This window comes from Hermetia illucens, chromosome 1 (assembly GCF_905115235.1).
Source record: "Hermetia illucens chromosome 1, iHerIll2.2.curated.20191125, whole genome shotgun sequence".
NCBI classification, from domain to species: Eukaryota; Metazoa; Arthropoda; class Insecta; order Diptera; family Stratiomyidae; genus Hermetia; species Hermetia illucens.
In genome coordinates this window covers 125,329,357-125,354,899 of record NC_051849.1, presented here as the reverse complement: position 1 = coordinate 125,354,899, position 25,543 = coordinate 125,329,357, and the positions used below count along the sequence as shown (strand labels likewise).

Below are 25,543 nucleotides of genomic sequence, written 5' to 3'. Positions count from 1 at the left end.
GATCTCCGGCCTGCTAGCTCTTATGTCGGCTTCCTGCCCTAAAGTCTTCCCGATTTGGCTTAAGAATTTGTCCGCGGTTACATCCTTGGATTTCTTAAGTTCCAACATAAGATCTCCCTTCTGCGACCGTCTAATACGGCTGACGTTGTCTCCCAATTTGGTGAGTTCGGGGTCTGCCTTCGACCGGCGTATGACCCTTCGCCTCGTTTGGAAATGAAAATCACCTCCGGTCTAATCTTCCTCCGATAGTTTCTTTTCCGCGGTTCTACCTTCCTCCAAGCTTCCGCATTCGCCTTTGAAGGTTCGATCCCTTTTCTCGAGGTAGCCACTGCAGTATTTTCCCTGGTAGCTTCAGACATAATTTTCATGAACTCCGCCTTTTTGGGAGTTGAGTTCTTTCTTCTTTTCGGGGTTTGCTGGCTTGTTGAGTCATTCAGCTTCTCGCGCAGCCTCTTCCCCGGTTTCTCCCCTTTTGTGTTTTGAACCGGCGTTACTTGAGTTGCCTGGTTCACTTTTCCAATCGGCGACTTCCCTACTCGTTCATCCTGGGCCTTGCCGTACGTCAAACGGATGCTCTTATCATGGCCCTTATATTTTGGTGAATGTTCCTGCGCTCCTTTATGAACTCACACAGCTCCATGATCTTTTTACCGAGGGCAGTAAAGGCAGCTCCAGACTGATCATTGCCCAAAACATCGCTCGGGTGAATCGGCGTCAGCGATTCTTCCTCATCGAAGACTCCCGCTATACGCTTCCCACTGGGGGTAGCGATCGTGGGGGCTTGTGCCCGTGTGGGAGGGGATCTGCGAAAAATCGAGCTCCTTCTGAACGGATCCATCACTGGAGCCAGTTCAAGTTCCTCCCGTACGCTTATAACATTAGATGCCACAGTAGCCAAGGTTCCCACTACTGAGGCACGGCGGTCGTTGGATATCGACGGCCGGGAGCCCGCTTGCTCACTCCCAAAAACCGCCGGCACTGGGTTTCCGAAGCCCTGCACCGTAACTTCATTCTTCTTCTGCTCCTCCATGTTTGGTTTTATTTCTGGGTATCCTTCCCATAGCCAATTTTTATCCACGGGTGGGCGTTTACTTCCCACCTACCCGGCCTGCGCATAAACATGCCCATACACGCACATCTCCGGATGCGTGCATGTGCATGGCCATGACACATTCGCCGAGCATTCCCTTATCCGCACGAAGGGACGCGCCTGATGGGAGATTTGGCAACTCCACAAATTCAACGTAAAAGGATGTAACTCACTGTATGCGTGAGCGTTCACAGTTCCCACCTTTCCACCAAATTTGGTGTCAATCGCTACTATAGTCTCCAAGAAAAATGCGTGTGACGGACAGACAGACAGTAAACCGATTTTAATAAGGTTTTGTTTTACGCAAAACAATATTCAAACCTTTAAGCCAATCTCCAATTTGATTTCCAATAGTTAATTCGACTATTCGTTATCGAAGATTTCCGAGACAATACGCCGAAAATTCATACCAAAGATAGGACAGTTAATATTCTTATCAATTATCGTAGGCCGATGAGATATCGCTGTTCTTACTGTAACATTATTGCCAGAAGTACGATTATGATTATTATTGGTTTTAATGTTAAAGTTCTCGTGCTAGAATTTCTTGATTAGTTATCACTACTATCACCACTATTATTGAAATTCCTATTTTTTTTTTTTTAATTTTTTGTTCTTTTAATAATAATAATAATTGTTGGCGCAACAAACCATATTGGATCAGGGCCTTGAAGTGTGTTAGAGCACTTCATTCAAGACCGTAGCAGTACACTACAGAATAGCCTGTAGGAGGCAATGTGGTCAGCATTGCCCTCGACCGAGATTATTACCCTGATTTGACTCAGGTACTCATTCACAGCTGAGTCGACTGGCATCCGACGGGAAATCACGATACAAATTCCACTGCCACCAGTGAAACTTGAACCGCGACTTCCGTACTATAGCCTTGTGCTCTAACCACTCAACTATCTGGACACTTGGTTAGTATCATTTTTTTAAATTGTTCACTACTTTTAATAGATTTATCATGTTAATAGATCGTTTCGAAAAAATAGTATGCATCGTCTAGCGTTTTGCTAAGTATAATGCATAAAATAAGAAATAAATTTACATTATATGTTTCACTATTCACCACAGCATATAACGGATTGGAAGTTTCTTTTATCGCACTTTTTAACTTTAATTTGCGTAGGATTTCATACTGATTATTTGTATTATTTACCTTAACATATAAATCATTATACTGTTCCCGAATTACAAATTGCTGCATTAATATCTTCCTAATCGTTGGCCAAAACAATCCGTTTCCCGAACAAAATTCAGTGCTCATCCTTGAATTTTCTCGATAGTGATTCAATAGGTATTCAGTTCGTGGGCAGCTGAAAGCATATCTAAGAACCAGTCGATATGTTGAATGAATGACAGAAATCATAGAATTCTTCACCTCAAAATGGCATGTTTTGGACATAAGTCAATAAGTGCTTTGGCGAAAGAAGTTCTGCAAGTTGCGCTTGTTGTTGTTACTGTTGATCGTCCATGTTGCATGTATTAGTATGCAATATGAACGATCAACAGGTTGCAGTATATTCTGTTGTGCCATATGTACGCTTCCCCTCGGACACCACTTTGTTGTCGTGGGGGAGCCCGTAATAATTTAATACTACACTAAGGGTTATTCAAAAACATGAATATGAAAACTAAGGATTTGAATTCTTCAAGTGCTAGGAAGTCGAAAACTTCGAATACAGCTGCGATCCATGAGCAATAGAGAAATTTGTAGAAAGCATGCTTTCCAACTCCATAGAAAGCTCTGCATTTAGTGCCTACGGTGCAGCCAGCCAGAAAGGAAATTACAGCAACTTTCACCTTGGGAGAAACTGGAAATCCGACTACAGCTAGCTCGCCCGGACGCTACGGGTTTAACGCCGGTATGTGAAAATTATTATGTGTCCGGATGGCTAAAGTGGTCAGGGCGCTGGGCTGTCGTAGTGAAAGGTCGCGGTCGAAATCGCATTGGTGACAAAGAGATTTGTTATCGTGAGTGGATGTCGGATGCCAGTTAACTCAGCTATAAAGTGAGTCAAATCAGGGAAACAATCTCGGTTGAGTGCAATGCTGACCGCATGTCCTATAGTATACCTTTACGGTCTTGAATGATGTGCTGTAACACAATTCAAGGCCGTGATCCATTATGGATTGCTGCGTCAAGGATTATTATTATGTCGAAACAGAGCCTAGCGGCGTGGACGCTGTAAAACTAGTTGGTGGCAGAGAGGCACACTGTGGAAGTAGGTGATGCACCTTGTGAATGACGATATGGACGAGGATGCAACGATGAAATGAAGCTAAGATTTAACAATCAATGTTTTCGCAATGGTCTAATTCATCTAGAGTGCACTGAGAAGGCTGCGTTAAAGTGGCCCCAGCAGGTAATCCCAGCTTTGAATTCTGGCAATCGGTCCAAATTCACTATTGACAACACCGAACTGCACAGGACAGAATATGTCCGATGTTCAATACTTGGCCCTCGAAAGAAGGCGGAGGGTATTATCCACATGCACTCGGAACTCAGAATGACTTCGGACACTGGAAGGTAAAGTTCCTGAGTACCAAGAAGGACCAATCTCCAAACGTGGTGAGTTTTAGTTTCTTGTTCGATCTGGACCAAAAGAGTCTATACGTGCTCAGAGGCAGTCACCACAGGGTGATTAACTTTTTCTTGGATAGATTGAAGCGTAAACCTGGCTGCACGCCGAACGTGGCGTACCCTTTTAACTATTTTCTACATTAGACTAGCTTAGGTCGAAAAACGAACTTCGATCAAATTAACATGCAGCTATCTGCTGACAGCAGGGCTGACAAAGTTTCAAAACTGGTGTAAGAGCCATGGGTTCGGCTAGGATATTTTATGATGAAAGATCCATAAGACCGACAGCTTGTGTCCTGATATCAAGATGGTTAGAGGAATAAGGGTTAATATATGATATAAACGCTCAACATATTTGTTGGCAGTGACAAATGGAATTCCAGAGAAGGGAAGATATTTGATTTTATCACTTCAGTTGGTACGATGGCTGTAAACGTAGGGTGCGCTCCTTCTTTCGTAGGACTCAGAAGAAGTGAAGTAATTGATCTAACAATCTGCACTTCAAAGGTGCTAGAGTTGATTACACATTTTGACGGGTGCTAGACGAAGTCTCACTGTCAGATCAGCGATACCTCGAATTCAGTCTGCCTATTGCAGGCAAACAGTCTGTAATACAAAGGCGAAATGATAGGAAAAAGGATCGGACAAAGTCCAATGAATTCCTTGGCAATAAAGTGCAACTCTTTGGGCTACTAAGGACTCCTTTGGCGTTGAATTGGAAACTCTGAAACGTACACTTTTAGAGTGCTACGAACAGGCTTGTTCTATTTCTCAAGGCAAAAGCGGTAAAACGATTCTTTCAATATGAGAGGTTTACTAAGTGGTTGAAACGAGACTTCTTTACAGCGCACTATGAGGGACTATAAGGCGGCAGTGCAGACCCTCTTGGATGTATATCATCCTAGTGAGAGAAGTGGAAGGGGGGAAAGTTGGCAGTTCCTGCAAAACCTTCAACATGTAAGTTTTGCAAGAGGAATTACAACACTGCGTGAGTGGTTGGTACCAATTGCAAAGTAAGAGTTGCATCCTGTCCTTTGAACATTTAAAGCACCTGACTTGAATGGTTTTATTCAGATATGCTAAAGGAGGGTATAGATCGAGAAGTATTTTTCGAGGATGTCTTGTTCGGGGCTACGTACCTACCTCTTGGCAGAAGATTAAGGTAGTCTACATATACCAAAACCTTGCAAAGATGACTGTTCAAATCCACCGACTTCAGACATATCACTTTCACTTCATTCTTGCCGAAAGGCGGGGGAGCACAGAGCATTGGAAGAGTTATTGGAAGAACTGGAACCAGTTCTTACAATGCCTTCCGATTCTCGGGTCCCCATAATGTTGGAGAGTATAAAGTTATCATGAAACCTAGAAAAAAATAGGAAGTTCAAACAGAATACGTGGCAGGATATATGGAAATCTTCTGCACCGATAGCTCAGAAACAGAAAAGGTTTTTGGAGCCGGAAGGTACGTTTCAAATAAAAACTGGAAATAGGCTTTTCCTTTGGAGCAATATACAACGGGTTTCCAGACTGAAGTAAATGCGATCCTAAGGGTGGCAACCTGGGTGATTGACAAGCGGTTGAAGGGCAGGTGCATCCCAATCTGTAGCGATAAGTATACTGCAACGAGGGCATTGAGCAATCCTTTGATCACTTCGAAAATATTTCAAAATCTAAAAACCGATTGAACTCTACTTCTAGATCCAATACTGTTTAACTACTCACTGTGGTATAGAGGGAAGTGAAATCTCGGAAGAAAGGAAATAAAATCTCAGAAAAAAGTTCAACTTCCCCATGTTGAAGCCGGAACCATCAATTAGAGTACCTGTAGCATTGACTAAGGTTGTCTCCATAAAATGCGAACAAGCCCAAATGCTGCTAAACACACCAAACTTTTCCTATCAGAACCTAACATGTGTACCGCAAAGTTGTCATCTGGAAAAGCAGGAGGACTTACAGAAGTATTGTGGGCATTCTGACTGGCGATAATTCACTAGTTGGACATATGTTCGGAATAGGAATTGTACAAGAAGATACGTGTCCATCCTGTAATGAGGAAGCGGAATCCACGGAGCATTTTCTATGTGAATGCCCACCTATGGGCGGAACAGATAACACATTTTTAGTCCTGAGGTGCTCCAGTTGCAACGGATAGCATCACATCCACTAGCGATACGTAAATTACATTACAAAACCAACACTGAAGAAGGATACATGTTGCGTCCGAAACACGTGTCTGCAATTCTTAAATAAACAATAAACTAAAAAACTATAAACATTTCCTTTTAATAGTTTTACTTGATACGTAAAGGTATCTGGGATATTTCGTTAGAGAGGGGAGTCGAGTACAATGACCACTACCGTCTGAACGCTCAACAACTATGTTTGTCCCTTCAAACACAAACACACACCATATGAATGCCCGAAACTAATTTTTTCAATCAGAATTAACTATAATATTTTACATTAGTTCCACAAACAGAAACAAAATTTTTTCCTCATCAAAAGAGTACCGACTGCACAAAATTCGTAAAACTATCCGGGCGAAAAAATAGCTTCGCTAAAGAATAGTTATTTCCAACAATAAATTAAGAAACAATATTTCAATAACAACTACTGAACTCGAACTACTCTCCACGCCTAAGCTTATTAATATATGTAGGTCAGAACAATAATACTATGTCAACTCAAATTGTCTTTACAGGTGTAGTAGGCCACAGTAATGTTATTGTGAACAGTGCAACATTACTCACACAATTTGTAAACAGTAGTTAGTATACATAAGTTGAATAAACGCCGCGAATATGGCTTCGATATAATTTTTAATTACCGATTTTGTTTAAGAAATCTATTGGGATTTCTGATATAGCGCGCGTATTAAAATCTGATGAAACGTCAAGAAAACGATTCTTTCTTGAAAAGGATGACAAATAGATCGTTTACAGGAATATCCAACGCAAACGGTCTTGGTCCCGACGTGTCATCATATCTGATCTGATGATGATAGGTCCGCCTCAAAAGAAAAACTTCATCAGCGGAAAATTATGCGCTCAATGTATTGGATTTGACAGGTTGTGAAATTTTTTGAGCTCCTACCCAGGAACCGAAAGATCAATTCGGAAGAGTATTGTCGGCAATTGGACACTTTAAACGCATATCTCATCCGGAAACGCCCGGAGCTTATCAATCGTCAAGTAGTTGCACTCCATGATGGCAATGCGAGACTGCACGTATCTCTCTTGTTTCGTTCTCTACAAACCTCCTTGAATAGAGTAACCTTATATTCAGATGAATCGGTAAATTATCACTTTCTTCAGTTTTTCACCAATAAAGACAAGTTTTTCAACGAACGGGGAATTATAAAGCTCGCCGAAAGATGGGGAAAAAATCATCGAAAAAACTGAAAATAAATAATTGATTGAGCTTTGTTGTTTATAGAAATAAATAACTTCAGAATAATGTGAAATCTAGTGACTTCGTGTTCAACTTAATAGTTTAGGGAGGCTTTATGCAACATTTGTTTACACACTCACTGGAACAGGGACCGACTTTTTCAAGCTTTAGGCATTTCACATTAATATATTTACAGAACTTGATGGAATAATCACGTTTTTTCACATTTCATACATTGTCTTGGCTTTAGTAGTTAGTACTCGATTGCTATATCCGAAGATTACAAATCAGGGATGTCAGTCCCTTCGAAGGTTAATTAGACAGTGGTTAAAAGAGAGAATTCATTTAGTTTATCAGGAGGGATCATGTTGAGTATGACAATTTTAACCGATGATTTTGTATCGTTTATAATTTTTTGTTTCGTAGATATTACTACGGTTTGTTTGCACTGACTATTAAAGCAAAAAATCCTTTTAGTGAATCATAAAATCACTGACTCCAAGGAAAAACATCTTTTTAAGATTTTGTGTAAACACAAAAATATCAAATTAAAGGTTTCGGTTAGTACTTTTCGAAGCCGGTCTTATTTTTGACATTTGTTGGAAAGGTGGGGAGTGCGGGGGGTTGAAATTGATCATTTCTTTAAGGGGGGCCATTCTCAGCAACTACCAAACCGAAAAATTTGAAAAAATCAGGAGGCTGCCATTATATGGTGCCTGGGGTCTGAAATACCTTCCGTACCGATATCTGTTCAAATAAAGTTAATAATAGTATATTACTTTAATTTTTTGTAGTTGGCTGGAAACCCCCCTTAAATTCATCCTAGTATCACAAAATGCAGTGATATAGGCTATGATGTAGAGCATGATCTTGCCAAGTTTGGTAGAATTCGCCCTATTACTAACAAACTTATAATACTTGACATATTGTTGTTGCTTCTTTGAAAATTGAATGACTATGAATGTCAATACCACCCTAAAGTGGATACTCTCACATAATATATGGATATATTACGTGCTACATACTAAGAAATACATAAAACCTTTCGTACCTGAAGCATCCAGCTTCCGGTTTTCCAACTTGTTTGTATCCTTGAAAGAATTTGCCTTCATAAATGTATATATAGTGCGTCAGCGGGACGTGTTTGCGAATTATTCACAAGTTTGGGAAAGAGGAGGCCGAGCGATTGGAATTATTTCCTATTGGATGTCTTCAAAGAGTCTTTCTGGGTTCTTAGTCATGATGTCTTCTTGGTGACTCGAAATTCATTCTTAGACTTTACCGGGACACTTTAAAGAGTTCAAAGTTTGATCTACCTTGTAAGTTATTTTATTAAAAGTTGACCCGGCAGACGTTGCCCTGTCTTGCTACACTGCCATTCCCTCATCAACTTCTGGTCGCTTTTCTTTAATTCAGAGTTACCAACGTACTTTAGGGCGTGTCAATGGAAATTTATTGTTAGCCATTGGTTGGTTCTGGTTGCTTCTCTTTAATTCAGAGTTATCAACGTACTTTAGGCCGTTTCAATGGAAATTTATTGTTATCCATTTTACTTGTGTGTGTTACCCATTTTACTTGTGTGTCCGAATAGCTCAGTTATTAGAGCACTGGGTTGCCATACGGAAGGCCGCGGTTCAAATCTCGCTGGTGGCAGTGGGATTTGTATCGTGACTTGACGTCGGATACCAGTCGACTCAGCTGTGAATGAGTACCTGAATCAAATCAGGGTGATAATCTCGGGCGAGCACAATGCTGACCACATTGCCTCCTACAGTGTACCGTTACGGTCTTGAATGAAGTGCTCTAACACACCTAAAGGCCCTGATCCAATATAGATTGTTGCGCCAACGATTATTATTATTATTTTACTTACCTTCAAATTAAGGATAAAATCATTTCCAATAACTTTTGTTACGCTAAATGATGTCATTTGAAAGCAATTATATTTCAGAGTGTGATTCAAAAGATGTATAGAATTTTGCCCAATTTCGGAAACGAATATTGTGACTCTGGTGGCGGTAGCAATGGCGTAAATTTGACTTGTCACTGGCGCAACACAATCCGGGAGCCTTATTTGTAAACTTAAATTTAATCTCTTAGTATATAGAACCAAATGTTGGATTTGGATTTCAATTCAATCGATTCCATTCAACTTCATGCGCTTCGCGTTGCTCGTCAGTTGATTTGCTCGTACATATCTTTGACTCGCAATTGGTGACTAAATACAAGCCTTGTTAACTCTTGTTTATACTTTATTTTTAACCAAACATTCCTCAAAAAACTCATTGAACAAACTGAAAAGTCGATAAACATTCGGATCAAATGGACTGATCGATGCAGCTGATAAACAAAATAAAAATATTTTTGGCTTCAGTTTCGGTCACAGGGCTATGGAACAGCATGACCAAAAGCAGATCTTGTTTGCTCCTTCCACCTTATGCCGCACCCCACGTTTGCAACTTACCGCTAATCCAATCCTCTACAAAGGTTTGGCGGCAAACCCTTGTGATGGCTTGTTGAAATTTGGCAACTTATTTTTCGGATCAGTGTGCGAACCTCCCTTTTTCTTGGTCAAGTGCCCAATGCTTTTACAAATGTTTTGGTTGATCGATTTCTATCGCAGAGCAGATACGATCTTATCAGACACTGCCTAGGGGTTCTACGCTGCCCGTCTATATAAAATTCAAAACCCAATAAGAGTATGAGTTATATTTTTAGTTCAAGTTTTTTGAGAAAAACGAATTATTAATACTTCTTAATGATATTTATTCACTGATAACGAAAAACTAATGATCTCGAAATCCGGTGCTAAACGCCGCCGTACCGACAGGACTGCGCGGGCAGAGGGAACATTTGCGACACACATATTCGACGAAACCACCAGATTTGCAGCCTTGTCTTTTTTGGCTAAGGCACATACATGTTTTCGTTTTGTGTAAAATGTTCTGACCTCCGAGACCAACACAAAAATGATATGTGCTAAAATTCAAAGATGAATGAAATCCGTAAAGTAGTTCTGAAGTTATGGCGTTACCAAGGGAAATAGGTCTGTATTAAATTTTGGGCGGACGCTTTCTTCCCTTGCTAGCAGGCGGTGTAGATAGTAAACGAAAAAAAGTACACACGCGTAAAGGGCCCGAGGATAATACAACAGTTAGTTTCTAACTACTCTTCCCTTTTCATTTATTTGTTTGTTTCAAGCACATTTCCTGGTCAGAAAGACCCTGTTGAAAGTGTGGTTGGTGACAAGACGATTAAACAATTTGGTTGTTTCAGATTTAAGTTGCAGCGGCAACCAAGGCTTGGTTGGAGTTCGTGGGAAAATGTTGACGAACCTTCCTTTAGGTTTGATACTCATGATTCCAGTCATCCATTATCTTTTTGATGATGATTTTGAGTGCGCATTCGATCACGGGACAAGGCTTGCAGGTGTGGCGGTAGGGTAGCTCTTCTGACAGCCTTGTATTTATTAATAAGAACATCGCTGGGTCCCAGGTGAAAATCCCCAACGACTGCATGAATTTTCACAGTTATTGTTCTGCCAAGGAATTTGATATGACAATTGTGTGACATCACCTTGATATTGAGTCCTTCTCTCTAATGTCTGACAAATCTTTTAGTACTGGACTTGGCGATGTTAATGGGGAGCGCTAATCTAAAGCACAGGATGACAAATTGATCAGCCTTCAATTGGAGGTTGTTGGCTGACAATTCTCTGGTTTTACCAGACGAAACGATGGAGAAATCGTCAGCAAATTGAAAGATTGATATTAAATCATCCGCAATAGTGAATAAAACAGGGATAAGGCAGCTGCCATTTTGTGTGGCAGTTACCGACTTGTGCGCTCATGCAGGAAATTTAGAATCCACGGCGAATTTTTTTTTTTAGTTGGTTGAGCTCAAGCTTTTTATAGGCATTTGTCAAAAGAAATAGCTGATACATGCAATATGCCCTGTTTCTCCGATGTTTTGTGTAATAAAAGTTCGTTTAGACATTAACTTGTCGATTTATGCTCCCGGCTTGGCAAAAAATTTAAAAATCTTCTGGGAAAGGGTAAAGTCAGTCTTTAACCATTACATCGAGTGTTTTGGCAAACACGTTGATTAACGAAATTGATCTAAAATTGCGGGCGCCCTTGTGATTTTTATTTCTTTTTGAGATCGGAACTACACGGATGATTCTCCATTCAGGCGGCACCGATTTCTGCATCCATAAAACTTTCGAACGTGAATTAAACTTTTATCGATAGCAGAAATTTCTCGGGATTTTCGGAATTTCTTCTATTTAATCTTCGGACTTTATTTTTATTGGGGACATGGTTCGTTCGAGAATATGCTCCTCCGTGAAGGAATCATTACAAGTGTTACAATTCCAAAACGATTCATTTGTTACGAAATCCTTCGCATTCTCACCGGTGTCAAGGATGACAGGAAAGCGTGAGAAACAGATTTCCTTTGCGTCAGTGATTCCACTTAATTTGAAGTTTTTGATCGCTTAGACAGAATGCTGAACTTTGCTTTGCTATGACACGATATTCTTTACGGACGGATCAAAGATGGCCTATGGAGTCAGCGCGGGGGTTTTCTCGAATACACACGGTGTATCCAAGTCGTATGGTCTCCCAGGTTTCGCCAGTGTATTCCAGGCAGAAGTACTGGCGATAGTGGAGGTCTGCCGATAGCTGGAGCGTGATTCGAGCCCCAAGCGTAACATAGCCATTTTGACCGACAGCCAAGCGGCCATCAAGGCCTTGTACTCAACGACGACATCTTCCCGGCTGGTGGGGCAGTGCAGAGACGCGCTCAACCATCTGGGTGGCACCCTCAAGGTCACTCTCCTCTGGGTTCCCGGGCATAGGAACATAGAGGGGAATGAGCGGGCTGACGGATTGGCCAGGCAAGGCTTTGCTCTTGGCAGTCCCTCGGCGAATACAGTCGGCGTTCCGCTGGCGGCTGTCGGGGGCGGAGTCTACTCGCACTACCTAGCAGCCGCGGACTTGTGATGGCGAAAGCTTACAAGCTGTGCCAAGTCAAGGAGAATTTGGCCCGCTTATAACATAGCCCGATCACGAGAGCTCCTGTGCCAGACGCGTGCAAATGCTTTCAAGATTACGGCGGTCTGCACGGGGCACTGGCCCATAAGGAACCATGCCGCTAGGCTCGACATACCCTACAACTCGCATTACCGAAACTGCGGAGAAGGAAGGGAAACTCTCATGCACTTTCTCTGCGATTGCCCAGCTCTGGCTCGAGTCAGGCTGCGGACACTGGGTAAACCATTCTTTGGGGACCTCAGAGAGATTTCTACCTGCAGGGTCGGAGAGCTGCTTTCCTTCGTGAATGCTACGGGCTGGCTCTAAAGACCCGAGCCGGCTGGACTGCCTCCCTGCTCCCATAACAACAGTCACGGTCTTAGGAGTTTGTGGCATTAAAACGGCGCACCAAAGCGCTAATTGGGCTCCTCGGAGCGGCCACTGATATCTAGCTACCTAGACAGAATGGAGACCATCCAAGCTTTTCCCGATTTCGTCTGGGCGAAAAATCTTGTTTACCAGCACTGGAAAGAATGCGTTCCTCATAAGTGACTATTTACGCGTCCCTTTCATTTTGGGGAATCCTTTCAGCAGGGAATTTGTGGGTGCGGGGGTATTGACCCGTCTCTTTGCGTCTTTTCTTTTGGAGCGTATTCAAGGCAGACTTTGGGACATTGTGGTAGCCAGTTGTGGATAATGTTGATCCAAAGCAACGGCTGCCACTTATAATCGGTACTTTAGGAGCAGAAATGGTTGACTTAACCTTTTATTTGATCATAATCAAAACTACCCAGGTACGGCCAGCGGGACTAACTGACTGAACTTAAATAGCAACAAGACTGACTGGTAACTTATGTGTAAGAACACATGTCGACTGATACTGTCAAATATTGAACCACACATATTAACACTCCATTAAAACTTTTCAAAGCTAGTAAAGCAAAAAGTGTGCAGGCTTCAAAATATCCTTCATACCAATATCTACTCGGATGAAGTTAATAATAGTATCCTAATATGTTTTTGAGAAATTGATTAAAAATCTCCCATTGGTTTACCGTAGAGTTATACAAATTTGCATTAATATGGATAATATAAGCTATAATATAAATATAGTATAGTATATTATTACAGATAATATAATTAACATTAGCATTAGCGAAATTCATATTATTAGTGACAACGTTGCAGTGGCTCAAAGTGGTTTCTTCCACATAAATTGACTGCTACTCAAAACACTGAATATCAATATCACATCTAAGCTTCGGGTACAAAGGTTTTGTGTTCATCTTAAAATATGGGAGAAACTTCTATGCACATTTTTCTATCCGTATATATCTACAATTCCAACATTTTCCTTCATATTTTTCCAAACTACGAGATACGAGTATATATATTACAGACATAGATACTATTCTCACCCTAAACAAACAAACTGCCTATTACCGAATATTGTAAATATTCATGCACGTATATAAGTTGATCGTACCTCTATTTCGGCTTTACTTCATGCACAAAAGAATACATATGTACATATATAGTACGTATATTGAATATCGCTGGTTTAATGTACAAATATATCTATCTGGATTAACTACTCGCAAAATTCATTAACAGGAGTAATTGGAATTGATATACAAATGAACCAAAAACTTCAAATAAAATGTTCCTTTGTGACCCCCGATTTATATCAGCTGACTTTATTGTGGTATTGACGAATTGATATGGGATGATGACGTCATACACGTTGTAGTTTGCACGAAATTCACAGCAAATGGCGAAGTTTCACCCTCTATAACTTTGTTAATATTAGTTGGATTTTCTTTAAACTTGGCCAAATTGTGTCGTATGTCGTCCTTTTGTAGTTCTAGCATGAACTTAAGTGGGTTTCCGACTAAATTTCCAAAATATGCTAATATGCTATTATTAACTTTATTTATGCAGATATCGAAACCGCATGTATTTTAAGGGCTAGATTTCGTAGAGATACGCCACTGTGATTGTTTTCAGATTTTTGGTTGGATAGGTTCTGAGAACGAGACCTGTTACACTTTTGGATAGAAATATTTTGAGCACTCACTCCCCTAGGTTTCACCTGATATCTAATATGGTCGGAGACACTTTAACTCTCATTGCACATTCCGAATACGAATAGAGCTCATATTTTGTCTCAGTTTTAGCTTTTTACACATTTCGATTTCACCACTTAACATATTCCCCGGGCAGCAGTGCCTCTATTCATTTGAAAAATTGATTGAATATTATATTTGTTATTTTTACTGCTGCGGGAATTGATCTTTTGCAACAGCGATATTATCTAATTCAATATTGACTTTGCTTTTTTTTTTTAAGGCTTTGCGTATTTAACTTATTGTTGCACATAGATCTGAGTATTTAATATTTTCATCTACTTAAGTGCATATATAGTTTTAGGGAATCACCCATTAAAAAACATAGCGTCAATATAGTCAATTCGTTTGAACCATTCGAAATAGGCGTAATTCGCCTTGAAATTTCAATAAATAAACAGATCCTATTATATTTTTTTTGTTTTGAAATACATTTTTACCGGTCTAATATTTTCTTTTCAACAACCCACCGCTTGGGAATTAAATTTCATTCTATTTCATACAAAATTTAGGGAATTGTATTATATGCTTTTAAGGTATCCCATTCATAGTATAGTATATACTTATATATAGTATAGAGTCAGCTTCATTAGTTCAATATAGTCTCAAGGAGAATCCTCGGTTACCGATAAATCTTTGAATGCCGCAAAAAGGCATCAGGCAGTAATTTGATGATTTACACTCACAACTGAGGAAATCCTACTTGGTCTCACATGATTTCAAGCAAATTGCCCATGATTTGATTGTAAGTTCAACTTTAAATTCTCTATATAATCATATATCCTTCCTTCAACTCTAACTGTTATATTCTGATCTTAAAGAAGTAAAAAAGAATGATTTAAGATCTTTTCCTTTTTCTAATTCACTTATTACGTTCGAAAATAATTGTTGTTGTATGTATTTTATTAGGTTCACTTCCACGATTCTTAGCTTGCTCAAAATTAAAAATTAAAGCTATGAAAAATCTCAAAATGTAAACTAGAATCCCTTTGGTCTTTGAAAAGTCTTTCTTCTTTAAAAACTCTAAATTATCAATTTGGATTTAGTTGAACTTGAACTACTTTTTTCAGTGTGAGTCAACTTTGCTTGTACGAAATTTTACCACCTTATATAAAATCCAAGACTAAAAAGTCTTTCAAAAAAATTTGGACCATTCTACCACATTTTATGTTTAATTCTCTTTATTGGGGACATACCTCTACTAATATAATCAGCTGGATTTGCCTTGTGCTTGTAGAATATTCGTACCTTTGGTCAGGATTAGAAATATTCAAAGTGCCACTATATTATTAATATAAATATATTTTCGCAATACTTCGGATTTTATTCGACTCAATGGAATCATATTAGCCAAACATAATGAAATCTTCAGATCATGAGTTAGACTTCAAATTATTATCTGCTTAATTAATAACACCTCATTATGTTAAGGCACTCAATTAGAAGTTTTAACTGAATTTAATAAAATAATAATCAAATAAAATTATTCCTTAGAAAACTTTTCTAAGAACCGACGAAGGCAGATCCACTGTTCAGCATTATTTCAACGAAAAGAAAAAATCAATTACAGAACCGTCTTGAGGAGATTTCTAGTGGTTAGAATTATATAATGTATCCAAACAATCTATAGCATAAAGTTGACTCACAGCAATTTATGTATAAGTTACCAAACTTAATCATGTAAACAAATGAAATTCACGAATATTGCAATCACAAATTGACTTCTATTATTCCGTTCCTCATTCGCCAGTTATTCAAATTCCTTTATATAATAAAGGTTAATATTCTTTCGTACAATATTGCTCATTTGGAAAATTGGTGTGAGCAGAACCTTGACAAAGGCACAATGCAGAATTTTTTATGAACATAATTAAGAATTTTACAACGTAAGGAAAATTTGTACATGTAAGTGATGTTCAACAAAGCGCTTCACAATATTCTTTGACCACAAAGAGCCAGTTTGATTTGGAGGAGAATCACCAACTCAACAGCTAAGATTAGAACAAAGATTGCCAGCAAATAATGAATTGAATATACGTTATTTAGAATGAATAATGAAATATTTAAATTTAAAACGGATGCGATTAACATCGCATCAAAATGATATTACTGAATATCTTTTGCCACATCATGGAGTATCGCGCCCTTCACCAGCAATTAAACCGAACCGTGGTTTTAATGCATCCTGCATTTAATCTAATAGTCATTGAATAATTATTTGCCATTGACATTTACCTTTGATAGCGTGGGCGTTGCAACTTTGACAACCGCTTGCAATTCAAATAAAAAGAAATGCCCCCTAGAACCGCACATTATAATTTCTTGTCCTTATATAGACGATTTAGCAGCAGAAGCATATTCATGGAGCAATTAACAAAAACAAAAAATAAAATAAAAAGTATTCCAAAACTTGAATTACGCTAGTGATTTTTGAACTCTTATGAAATAGTAAAGAGCATTTCACATATGGGATTTTAAATCAAAAAGTCATCCAAAAGTACTTGGCGCCATCATGGAATGCCTTGCATGAGTATTTTGGCTTTCCTAATTGTTATTACCATGATCAACAGAAAGATGTTAAGTGAGATCTCAATGATATCTGATCCAATGGGATTATTGGCACCAACATCTTTCATGATAAATATTCAATGCACCAAATATGGAAATATGAAACAAATAGGGATAATAGGGTCCCGGCTGAATTACTAAAAACTTGAAACATTCTTAAGTGTTAATTTATAATTTCAGAAAATGTATACATTAATAGATCATTTGGGTTGAATGTGTTCGAAATTGTTGATTTAATTTGCATTGATTTGATTTTTAACAATGTACTATGGTGCTTGTGTGCATATAAACAGATATCAAGATTAATTGAGAGGAAAACTATCAGTTGAAGTTAGTATCTAGCATCGTTCTCTCTACTTAAATAAGAATTAAATAAAACTGGGTTGATATCTAAATATGTGGAATCCTATTGTTATTTAATTACGAATTGTATGGCTGATTTCCATATAGTCGAAAACGATATTTTGAAGCAGTTACCCCTGCTAACCAAACCTCTTCTAAAAATTCACAAAATCATACGACGTTGAACAAAAAATTAACAGGAGTCAACATACATCAACAATATATACATAAAGGAGAGAACGACCTGAACACAGAACCCCCTTTTTTTTTTAGTCCGTTGCCGCTGCAAGGATCCAACATAGCGGAAGGAACTTCACCACAAATGCGATCTGCGAGAAAATTGGCACCAACAAAATCTCGCACGATTCAGCCTACTTTTATTGGACAGCACGATTCTTGGCAATTTCACAATCAATATATCGTTCGGTTGTAGCTCCTCCTCTTCTGCTAAAATGAGTTGGTACACGCACGCAAGCAAATAATAGTTGCCTATCTGGAAATATAATTTAATCGTTGAAACATTCCAACTATAAAGTAAATTAAATTTAAATTGTTATTGACCACTTTGTCGACTATACACTTCCTGAAATCATTTTGTTTTCCGGGTTTTCCAAATTGGTATCGTCCATCCTCCCACGGACATCAGGCCGCGAAAGAAACAAAACACCATAGACACATATGTATGCTCTTCTGCTGCCTCTGACTTGACCTCTTCCGCGTCACTCGACTTTGCTTTCTGTTCGAAGAGACTGCGAGCAGCGGTGGTGGCACTCTGGGCTTGCTTCATGGAGACCTCTGCCTGGGCGAGAAGCGTCGCTTGGGTGGAAATCAAGGTCACCAACCGGCGGATCACTAACGACAGAAATAGAATCCAGATGCCGAGCAAAAGCAAGAAATATGCATGCGCCTGCCGACCTAACATTGCTAGAAACCGCAATCTAAACAATCGTTGCCATCGCGATGGACTGACTACCGGCAAAACGAACAACAAAACTACGCCGATTTCGGCATAAAGGAAGGTCGCGATCACAGTCCAGACGAGACTCATCTTTTAACTTCCAATTTCAATGGGTTTCACGAAAATTCACGGACTAACGGCCTGCGGATAACACTCACGGTAAACTGAAACAAACCTGGTGCTGAGACACAACTACTTTTATAGCGCTGCACAACTTCGCAACAAGACTACGTGTTCCGCGGCCACGAAAGATATCCACCGTAGATAAGGAAGATGCCTCTTACTGAACCGTGTCGATTTTCACAGCAATATTTTCGATGAATTTGTGAGGCGAGCCTTTGCTTTTTCATTGCAAAATTTCCGACGAAATTTAGGAATTCTTAATTCATCAAATTTATTCAATACACAAACATTCAACAATTATTTAACCGCAACCGACACCTCATTGACTCTTATCAATTTATTCAATTACACGATTGCAAATTGTTTATTGCCGATGCGATATATCCGGCTCGAAGGACCAAATGTAAAGTATTTAAACGCACAAATATTAAAACAAAAGAAATCCGTCAATTTGTCTTTATTTCGTGCTCGATATTCGACCGAGATCTTCACTCTTGTATAATCTTCTTTTATCTAACTCTTTCACGGTGTATCTCCGATTGAGATCCTTTCTTATCTTAAAGCGTAAAACTGGACAAATGGAAGGGTTTCAAGCTTAACCTGTTTTCACACACACATATTCACCACACATATGTATTATTGGAAGATCTCCGTCAAGATCCATTCCCAATTTTCTCATTTGTGTAGGATTGCAAGCTATGGCAACAAGTTAGTACGTCTACTAATTGCGTGTTACCATGCTCGTCCTACACGTTTAACTAAACCTCTTCCACGACAATTATTACATAGTTTTCATCCGATTGCGCATTGATAATCAATGAGTCGGAGACACTTTAACTCTCATTGCACATTCCGAATACGAAATAAGGGAGAGATATAGAGCTCATATTTTAAATTTAAATTTTTTTTAGTACATATGGTCATGTGGGACATCAAATGAAAGGCTCGACTAGTACTTTCCGAAAATAATCTTGTTCTGATATTGGGGGAACCCTAGATGAGTGAGTGCTGAAAATGTGTGCCCCAAAAAGGGAAGCAGGTCTCGTTCTCAGAACCTGGCGTTGATGTAAGGAATAACATAGAGCACAATTTAGTCAAGTTTCAAACAAATCCAACTATTATTAACAAAATTATAGAGGGTGAACTTATATGAATGCGGGGTCAAAAAGAAATATCTTCATTAGTTTCTTGGTGATTGGTATATCAACATCAAATACTCCTGACCAACATATGTGTGTATATAGGTATATATACTTGTTAATGAAGTTGGGGCGAGTGTCTAATTCAGATAGATATAGCTATACATTAAAGAAGCGGTATTCAATATATGTACATATGTATGCTTTCGTGCACAAAGTAAATCAGAAATTTGGGTACGATTAATTTATATATGTGCATGTACATGCAAGTAGTAGGGTGAGGATAATATCTATGTCTATAATATATACGTATATCTTATAGTTGGGAAAAACATGAAGAAATATGTTGGATTTAAGTTGAAATTGGTGCCCATGTTTTTTTTCCAGTTGGTATATAAGTTGAAAAACGAGAACTAGGTTTTTTCCTTATCCTGTAAATATTTTTATTTTTTCCCGCGTACGATCGTTTCGGAAACCACGTGCCTCCTTCCTCAGTGCTAGTACCTAATTCGGATGGAAAAATGTGCATAGAAGTTTCGCACATAAGATGAACACAAAACCTTTATACCCGAAACGCGACGTTACGGTATTCCGAATTGTTTTTTTTTTTTTTTTGTGGTAAGCACTATATTTACTTCTGTAAGAAGTACGTATATTTTTGGAAAAAATATGAAGGAATATTTTGGGTTTTTGACCATATACGAATGGAAAACTATGCGTAGAAACCACACAACACGCACAAACGATGAACACAAAACCTTAAGAAAGGATGCGAATTATATCCAACCAGTACTTTAAGCCTTTTCATATCGCAAACATGAAAATTAATGGTTAGTTTTCAAAAACTGTTATTGTTGTTCTATAGATTACCCTATAGAAATATTTTCTTGAAAACAGAGCAAGACTCCCACCGCAACATTTTCTAAACAGATGCAAGAACACAACTTCTTACTAATATTTGAGCCATATGTAATCTGTCTCTTTTTAGCTACTCCTGTGGATACCGGAAAGCATTTGAAGATTATGTAAATATTATACATGAAAAGTATCCAGAAATATTAATTACCGGCGCCAACTACGATCCCCCCGGAATTTATCTTTATTTGTCAAAAGCTGTACTCTTAACAAAGCTTATATTAATAATAGTTATAATTTCATCTTTTGACGTTTTTGGAGTATTCGGACAAGTGACACCTGGTTGGTGGAGATTCTGTACAGAAAATAAACTATATGCTTGCATGATGATATTTTTCGTTGGAAATATGCTGGAAGCCCAAGTAAGTATCTTTTTATATGAAATCTTCTATGTACATACGTTTATAAATATTTTTCGCAGCTCATATCATCTGGTGCATTTGAAATCTCCTTTAATGATGTACCCGTGTGGTCCAAGATACAAACAGGCCGCATCCCTGCACCTCAAGAATTGTTTCAAATTATAGATAGTCATTTGCAATTCAGCCCGAATAAGATTGAGAATCCCGGTTTTGTTAAAAAGAATTATGAATAGTTCAAGTTTAATTCATACAATATCTTTTACATCTTTCATTTGAATCATTATCGTACGCATTTACGGGTCGTAGAAAATGGTTTGTATCTAGCTTTAGGAATTTCTTGAATAGAGTTATGTTGTCCCATGTTATTAGTCATTTCATTATATAAGAGCTCTATTATCCCTTTAGATCCGAAAATTAAATTTAATTGGAATTATGGCAAATTGAAGTTTTTCGAAACTTTTGTAATGATTTGTAAAGATTGTATAATTTCATATTAAACGTATTATTCATTCATATATTTTTTTCATATATTTATTTCATATATATATATTAGCAAATTAGCACTGGAAAACATAAAAAAGAAGTCATATAATTATTGAAAGTTGTGGAGAGGAATAAATGTTTCAACCAAAAGCCTTCAGTGCAGTAGTTTTGCGAGCGTCAGCGCAGTCAACTTTAGCTGTGGGTTTATTAACTAGGCCCGAGGGAGAATCTCCGCATACTGTATGCATATAAAATAAAATGCGGTCGAAGTCTTATCATAAATTGAGTTACCATCATCAGCTACGAAACTTCTGACCACTGGCTTCATGGAATGCTTCATAAGTATAGTGTTGGAGTTGCTCCTTTGATTGATCCGGTTCAATGAACACTACGCTCTATTCTTAAGTGAATTTTTATGAAAGATTTGTTGCCTGGTCGGAAAGGAAACACGGTTATTCCTCACTATCGCTCTTACAATATTCTGATTCGGAACATGATTTAGTTTAGGGAAATAGGTTGCGAATGCGTCATGGAGTTGATGTCTGTATCCTGTGGGTTTCAGCTCTAATACGCGCGTGTGATGGGTGTGCGGATGTCCATGATAATGAAGCGCCAAGAAAACGTTCGTCGAAATCCTAAACTCAAGTCGACCTGCCTGTAGCCATTCATGCGGATCGACGAAGAATTTGCAGCCGCGAGTTTCAATAATTGTGTATTAAATTATTATCCTGGAATACGTAAAGAACCGAAATATCAGCACTTATATCGACCAGGTAGTTGTGTCGGTTTAAGGAGTGGTAGATTGTGAGACGATGTGGTGCTGCATTTCGGGTAACAGTCGTCAGAACTCCCGGCAAGTCTGATTTTTTTGGTGAGAAATTGCAGCGGCTAGTACATTTTTTAGTCTTTCCAGCGAACATAAAATAGTGCCAGCATTGCTGGTTCTTGCTGAAGGTCCCGACGACGGTAGCTGTTGATTCTGCCACCTTGCTTGAGTTGTCGCGAGACACCTCACCAACCATGGGCCGCACGTGGATCTCATAAAAAGCCTGTGCGCTCTCCGGAACTCCTCTGCAGTCAGAAAGACTACCATGATCCATGCAGACACTTTCGCTTTCCTATTTTCGTTTTTTTCTAAGGCTTTGTGTGAAACAAAAACCTTATTAGAATCAAGTCGATGTCTCTCTGCCTGTCACCCGATTTAATTAGAAACCGCTGGACCGATTGTCACGGAAGTTGGTGAGAACATGTGGTCTGTTGATCTCTTTACATACAACAAGTGGCGCCATTTTGTGTTTAAGGGGGCTCCGCATACATGCGATAGAGGCGATGCAAATTTTTTTTTCACAGAATGTGGCCATGTCGGGTATCAATTGAAAAGGCTCAATTAGTACTTTTCCCATTTTTGATATTGAGTGAAATATAGGTAAGTTTTGTTTTCGGAGTAAGGCAGGTTAATGGGTTTACGCACAAAGTGTTGAACTCCTGCAACAGTACGCCGTCGGAAAATCAACTAAACACCTCCCTGTCGTCAGAGAACTAGCCTGGAACCGTGTGACACATTACTTTGGGCTAACCCTCCCGCTCTCCCGGTTTTGGGAGTCAGGGAATCCCTTTCTCCAACGGGAGGAAGGGAGTTGTTAGTTTAGGGAACCCTTGCCATCCGGTCTTTCCGCCGGTCGGGTTCAATCTTCTTCGCAATAAGAAAAGCCCGAACATAATGCGAAACACGACTGCAGCTGCCAGCGCTCTTCAGCATCTCTCTGAAAATGTTGTCTGGAGAGAGCTCCCCTGTGTCTGCACAAAGCTGCTCACGAAAGCCGTTCTTCATGAACAACCACTTCTCTTAAATTTTCGCCCTTACGGCTGAAGGCAGCTTTACGTTCCTTGGCAAGGAGGGCAATCAGTCCACACCTCCGCACCATAGAGCAGAACCGACTGCGTTGCTCCCATAAGGAGACGTCTCCTAGTAGATATAGGTCCTCCAGCATTCGCCATTAGCCGACTGATTTGCTCGAAGAAGCTCATATTCGAGCCGAACATTAAATAATACCTAACGGCCGGTTTTAACTCTATAGTCAGCTCACCAATCGATATGGGACGCAGGGTCAGAATTCCCTTACTGCTCAAGATGACTACTTCGGTTTTTGCCTGCGCAAGGCTAAAACCATGAACAGTTATCCATACGTTTACCCGTCGCATCAATACGCCAATTCTGCTTTGCGCCTGTTCAACAGTCCGTCCTGCAACAAGTGCCGCAAGGTCGTCTGCATAGGGGACCAGGCGCAACTCTTCGAGCATATCGAGTCTCAGCAAACTATCGTAGGAAGCGTTCCAGAAGTCCGGCCCGAGGATGGATCCCTGTGCTACCCCGAAGTAATTTCCATCCTCTTCTGGCCCTCTAGCGTCTCATAGAGTAAGAAGCGGTCTTTCAGATAATCCCTCAATATCCGCAAGAGGTAGCTTGGCACGTGAAATGAATTTCCTAATGTTTGAAATAATAAAAACTTGTTTTTCTTATTCGCTATTGTTGATTTTTATTGTGCAAATACCGATATTTCGGGAACCACTTGTTTCCTTCATCAGTGCTAACTAGTCGCGGAATTACATTCAGATTTTCTAATGTGTCTAGCATATCTGTCCATCTTATGAAATAGAAGGCATTTCTGACATCAAGCGTTATGAGGGCCACTATCCGTTGAGATCGACGGCTATGTACCTCGGCTCGAGGAACCGCATTTACGGCCTTCATAATAGCATCCACAGTGGATTTCCTTGTTCTGAACCCGAACTGCCTTGGGGAAAAGTCCCCGGCAGCGCGGATCGCTTCAGCAAGTCTATTCATTCCCATCACTTCCCCGGCGGTGTCATTCATACGCAGTGGTTGGTATGCAGATGGGAGCTCCTGGTCTCCCTTCCTTGCTGATCAGCACGAGTCTGGCCGCCTCCCAACGTCAAGGAAAACTATCCTCCTTCAAGCAAGCGTTGAACGCCCCAAGCAGCAAGTCTGGCCGTTGGCGGAACACTAGTTTGTAGATTTCCGCCTAGATGCCATCAGGATCTGGCGCTTTTTTGATTTTCATAGTAAGAACCGTTTCTTCTTGTGGAAAGGGGGCAATCCCCGACGCTTTCCGCGCTATTGTCATCAACCCGTACAGAGTGTCTGGGGAATAATGTCCGTACAATGCGGCCCATCTGGTCGGTATTTACTATGCAGGACTCCCCAGAGCCCCGATTTTCCGGGTAACAGCTTATAGTCAAGTCCACACGGATCCTCACTCACCTCGTCGGCCAGGTTGTGCCAGCCGGAAGCGTTTCTTTTATTTATTGCAGAGTTTCCTTTTTGCTAATCTATACCCTGCCTTTATGGCGCATGCCTCCTCGTTGGCGTGTAAACGTTGTGCCAAACGCGGAGCTCTCGACACTTCCTCCGTAGGTCGGCAAAATCTGCTGTCCACCAGTACATAGAGGGCTTGTCGCGGTTGGAGCCCCTAAAGGGAAGGAAGGCTTCACACGTCGTCGTTATCAGGTTCACCACTGAATTTAAGATGGTGTCAGCTGCAACGCTACCACCACCACCAACCAAAACGCGGCTGGAAGCTGCAACAGATTCGACGAGCTTCCCGATGTTCCCCTTCGCGACATTCCACAAGCAGGGGCAGCGTCTTCCGACGCAAAAGTAATGTCAACAATGCTTCCTTCACAGCCTTGGCGCCGAAATGTTGGCGTGGATCCGGTGTTTAAAACTACGAGCCCGGTTCTCGCCACCATTTCAAAAACCCGTTTTCTCTGGAGCCCGGCTGAGGTATACCCCATTCAAGGGCCCCAGAATAGAAACGACGCCGTCCAGAGCATCAAGCCGCCGCCGAAAGTCCGGCATCGTCTCATTCAACTTCAGGTAAACGCTAAAAAACGTTATCCAGACAAACCCATTCCCTCGGCCCCACCAAGTCGAACGTCGTCCCGAACCCAGATAGAGGCGGTGCCCGATAAGTCGAGATGCCACGAAGTCGGGTCCAGTTTCGGTATTGCTCGCTGATTACATGTTAATTTGTAAGATGCGGACCATGCCATTTGCGCCCAAACCTTTTCCAGTTCCGTGCTAAAGATTGGATACCGTCCCGAGCCCTGCAAAGAAAGCAACTTTCGCTTTCATTGCAGATCTTCGCTTGGTGACCTACCTGGACGCATCTCTGGCATTCTGTTCTCCTTTCTGGTCCTTGGCAAATTTCTGACGTGTGCCAATAGTCCAAACACCTGTGGCACTTGGTGGGAATTATCCACATTCGTACTCTGCATATTACCCATCCAATTTCGATTTTAGCGCTGCTAGGTAGTTTCCTCACGAGTTCGGCGAGTTTTTGGGATTGGTTACCTCTGGACATTCACGCTTTATCACCTCCTCTACTTCGACCTTTTCTGTC

At 40.1% G+C, this 25,543-nt stretch overlaps 1 protein-coding gene across 1 annotated transcript in view; it reads left to right on the top strand.

Annotated features, from left to right (window-relative positions):
• LOC119654181 (thioredoxin reductase-like selenoprotein T homolog CG3887) overlaps window positions 1-21,149 on the top strand; it is a 56,352-nt gene extending 35,203 nt beyond the window's left edge. Inside the window, exons 2-3 of the mRNA XM_038059371.1 lie at window positions 20,348-20,636; window positions 20,696-21,149. Of these exons, the coding sequence (XP_037915299.1) occupies window positions 20,348-20,636; window positions 20,696-20,869 (463 nt within the window). The 3' untranslated portion in view covers window positions 20,870-21,149. The remainder of the gene's footprint in view (window positions 1-20,347; window positions 20,637-20,695) is intronic.
• Window positions 21,150-25,543: the final 4,394 nt, after the last annotated feature.